A 2,355-nucleotide genomic window follows, 5' to 3' on the forward strand; every position below is an offset into this window, starting at 1 on the left:
TTTTTGCCTTAGTTTTTAAGTGTAGCCAAAACAATATCAAGGGGGGGCATATTTTTGACAAGTTTATGGACAACAAACTGAGAGATGTAGCTTTTACACACATGGGCAAATCTGTCTGAGGGGAGTTCTTCTTTTCTACACTAGAATTCAAAATTCTTTAGATTTAAATATGTACACACATGGCCTATTGGGCTATATGCCCCCTCTTGACATAATTTTAAGTGTGGGCAAATCGGGGCATATGAAGTCTTCTTTTCTACACTAGGATTCAAAATTCTTAGAATTAAGAGCATATCACACTTGAAGAATTGGGGAATATGGGCATCTTGGCATAATTTTAAGTGTGGGCAAATCGGGCTGTTTAACCTTTTACACGCCGAATTGTCTTTGGATTTGAAATTAATGAGTTTATCAGTAATTTGTGTCTCTTTGGTGTACATTAAAGAGAATTATTCAAAAAAATTGTTATTTTTTATTTTCTCTATATGTAAACTGGAGTGTTCCCAATTGGGAACATTGGCGTTTCATGTGAAGTATTATTACAGAGTTTTCTAATTATAATTCAACTGGACCAGCATGGTTTCCATTTATATATTAGCATAGTAAATGTACAGAAATATTACATATAAGCTTACAGAGAGTCAGACAACAATACAACCTTCAAAATACAAAATACTAATACAAATACATAATAGGATAACATAATTGTATAAAAATGAGAAACATCCTTGTGAAATTTTACTCAAGGAGAAAAGGGTTTATTTTATTGAAAATGTAGCAATACCAAATTTTAAATATATGTAGTTTACACATTTGAAAATGAAAAAAAAAAATACACACACACACAGAATGTCCTAAACTGGTGATAAGCCATGGAAAGCTGGGAAGCAGTGTAAATGCATATTTCTTGCACACTCGCGACATTGTAGGCGAGCATTTTTTTGGCAAAATGCACACCTTCCTTGTCCTGCTTCAATCAGAAAATGACCATCAGTTTTCCTCATAGACCCTGGGATTTCAAATCGTGGTCCTGGCCTCGAAGATGTTCGTGGATTTTTGCGAATAAGGAAGGTGGCTACTTCTCTTCGAAAATCGACACAATTTTGCCCTTTTGAGCTGCATATAGGCACGTCATTGAAGAGAGATGCTCGAGGTATGTCTCTGGTAAAATTTTATGAAACAACTCAATAGGTTCCAGTGACAGTAATTCTGGGTGTTTGTCGGATAAGCACTGAAATGAATCATCACAATGGAGCGAATTGTTTTCTATAACCGTAGACGTCTTCCACGAAGGATGTCCTACCTGTTTACTTGATGCCCCTTTAGCCTTTCTTGATGTTGTTGGCTGAAGAGACTCCGGAGTAGATTGTTCCATGTTAGTTGTGACAACCAATTCACCACACACATCTGAAGGAACCACTTCTTCAAAAACGTTGTCATCAATTTTTTCCTCATCGGTAAGATCTGCAGTTTCTTCTGGAGGCAACTGACAAATATCCACTACATCTCCAATGTCTTCAGTATCGTCATCTAAAATTTCATTCAAATACTGAAAAGCTGCTTCCAATGTTAGGAAACGATTCGATGCCATGTTGTTCGTACAAATGTTGTTGAAAGACTGAATTTTATAACAACGAGACGGCATGAATCAACAGAAGCAGCTAACAGAACGTGGCACAAAACACGCCGGGATATTTGTTATACAAACAATGTAAAAACAATTATTTCAAATGTACTTGTAGCCAACAATAAGCATGATTTTATTTCCATTGTTGACCAAATTACAAAACAATCTTGCCTCAAAACTGTGAGAGAGGAAAATTTCTCTTCAGTTTTTTGTGCGAGTTATTTGTTGTCTGTAACCATTGTTCATGCAAAACGCCAATGTTCCCATTTGGGAACATGATAATATACTTACGTCCAGACTAATAGAAATAAATGAAAAACCCATTCTAATGCATTTCATGTAATACTAGCATTATGTTCTGCCCGATATTGTACAGAGAAGAAAAAAGTAATTTATTAGGGTGTAAATAAAAAATATATAATATTATGAATGCAATTTTAACCATTTTTGTGTAATTTCATAGTATACTATCCAGACGATAATAATGAAAATATTAATTAAATGTTGTTAATAGTAAATATACACCCTAAATTAATAGATGAAACAAGAAAACTTTGATTTTTTTTTTTCAGTATAGTTTTAAATGGAAAATTAGTTGATGTTCCCAATTGGGAACATTGGCAGGTAAAGGGTTAATCAAATGACCTCTTCTTTTCTACGCTATAAGTGCGCCAGTAGTATCATCAATTACACTACTAAAGTTAAACGCAGAGTTATACAAGCATTTA

The 2,355-nt window shown here is 34.3% G+C and overlaps 1 protein-coding gene across 1 annotated transcript; it reads right to left on the reverse strand.

Annotated features, from left to right (window-relative positions):
- Positions 1-1,075: 1,075 nt before the first annotated feature.
- On the reverse strand, positions 1,076-1,591 carry LOC145983493 (uncharacterized). The gene has a single exon (XM_083116585.1). It carries the CDS (start codon positions 1,589-1,591, stop codon positions 1,076-1,078), a length of 516 nt encoding a protein of 171 aa, XP_082972711.1.
- Between the last annotated feature and the right edge of the window lie 764 nt (positions 1,592-2,355).

Source organism: Lepisma saccharinum, chromosome 2 (genome assembly GCF_977018435.1).
Source record: "Lepisma saccharinum chromosome 2, izLepSacc3.1, whole genome shotgun sequence".
NCBI lineage: Eukaryota > Metazoa > Arthropoda > Insecta > Zygentoma > Lepismatidae > Lepisma > Lepisma saccharinum.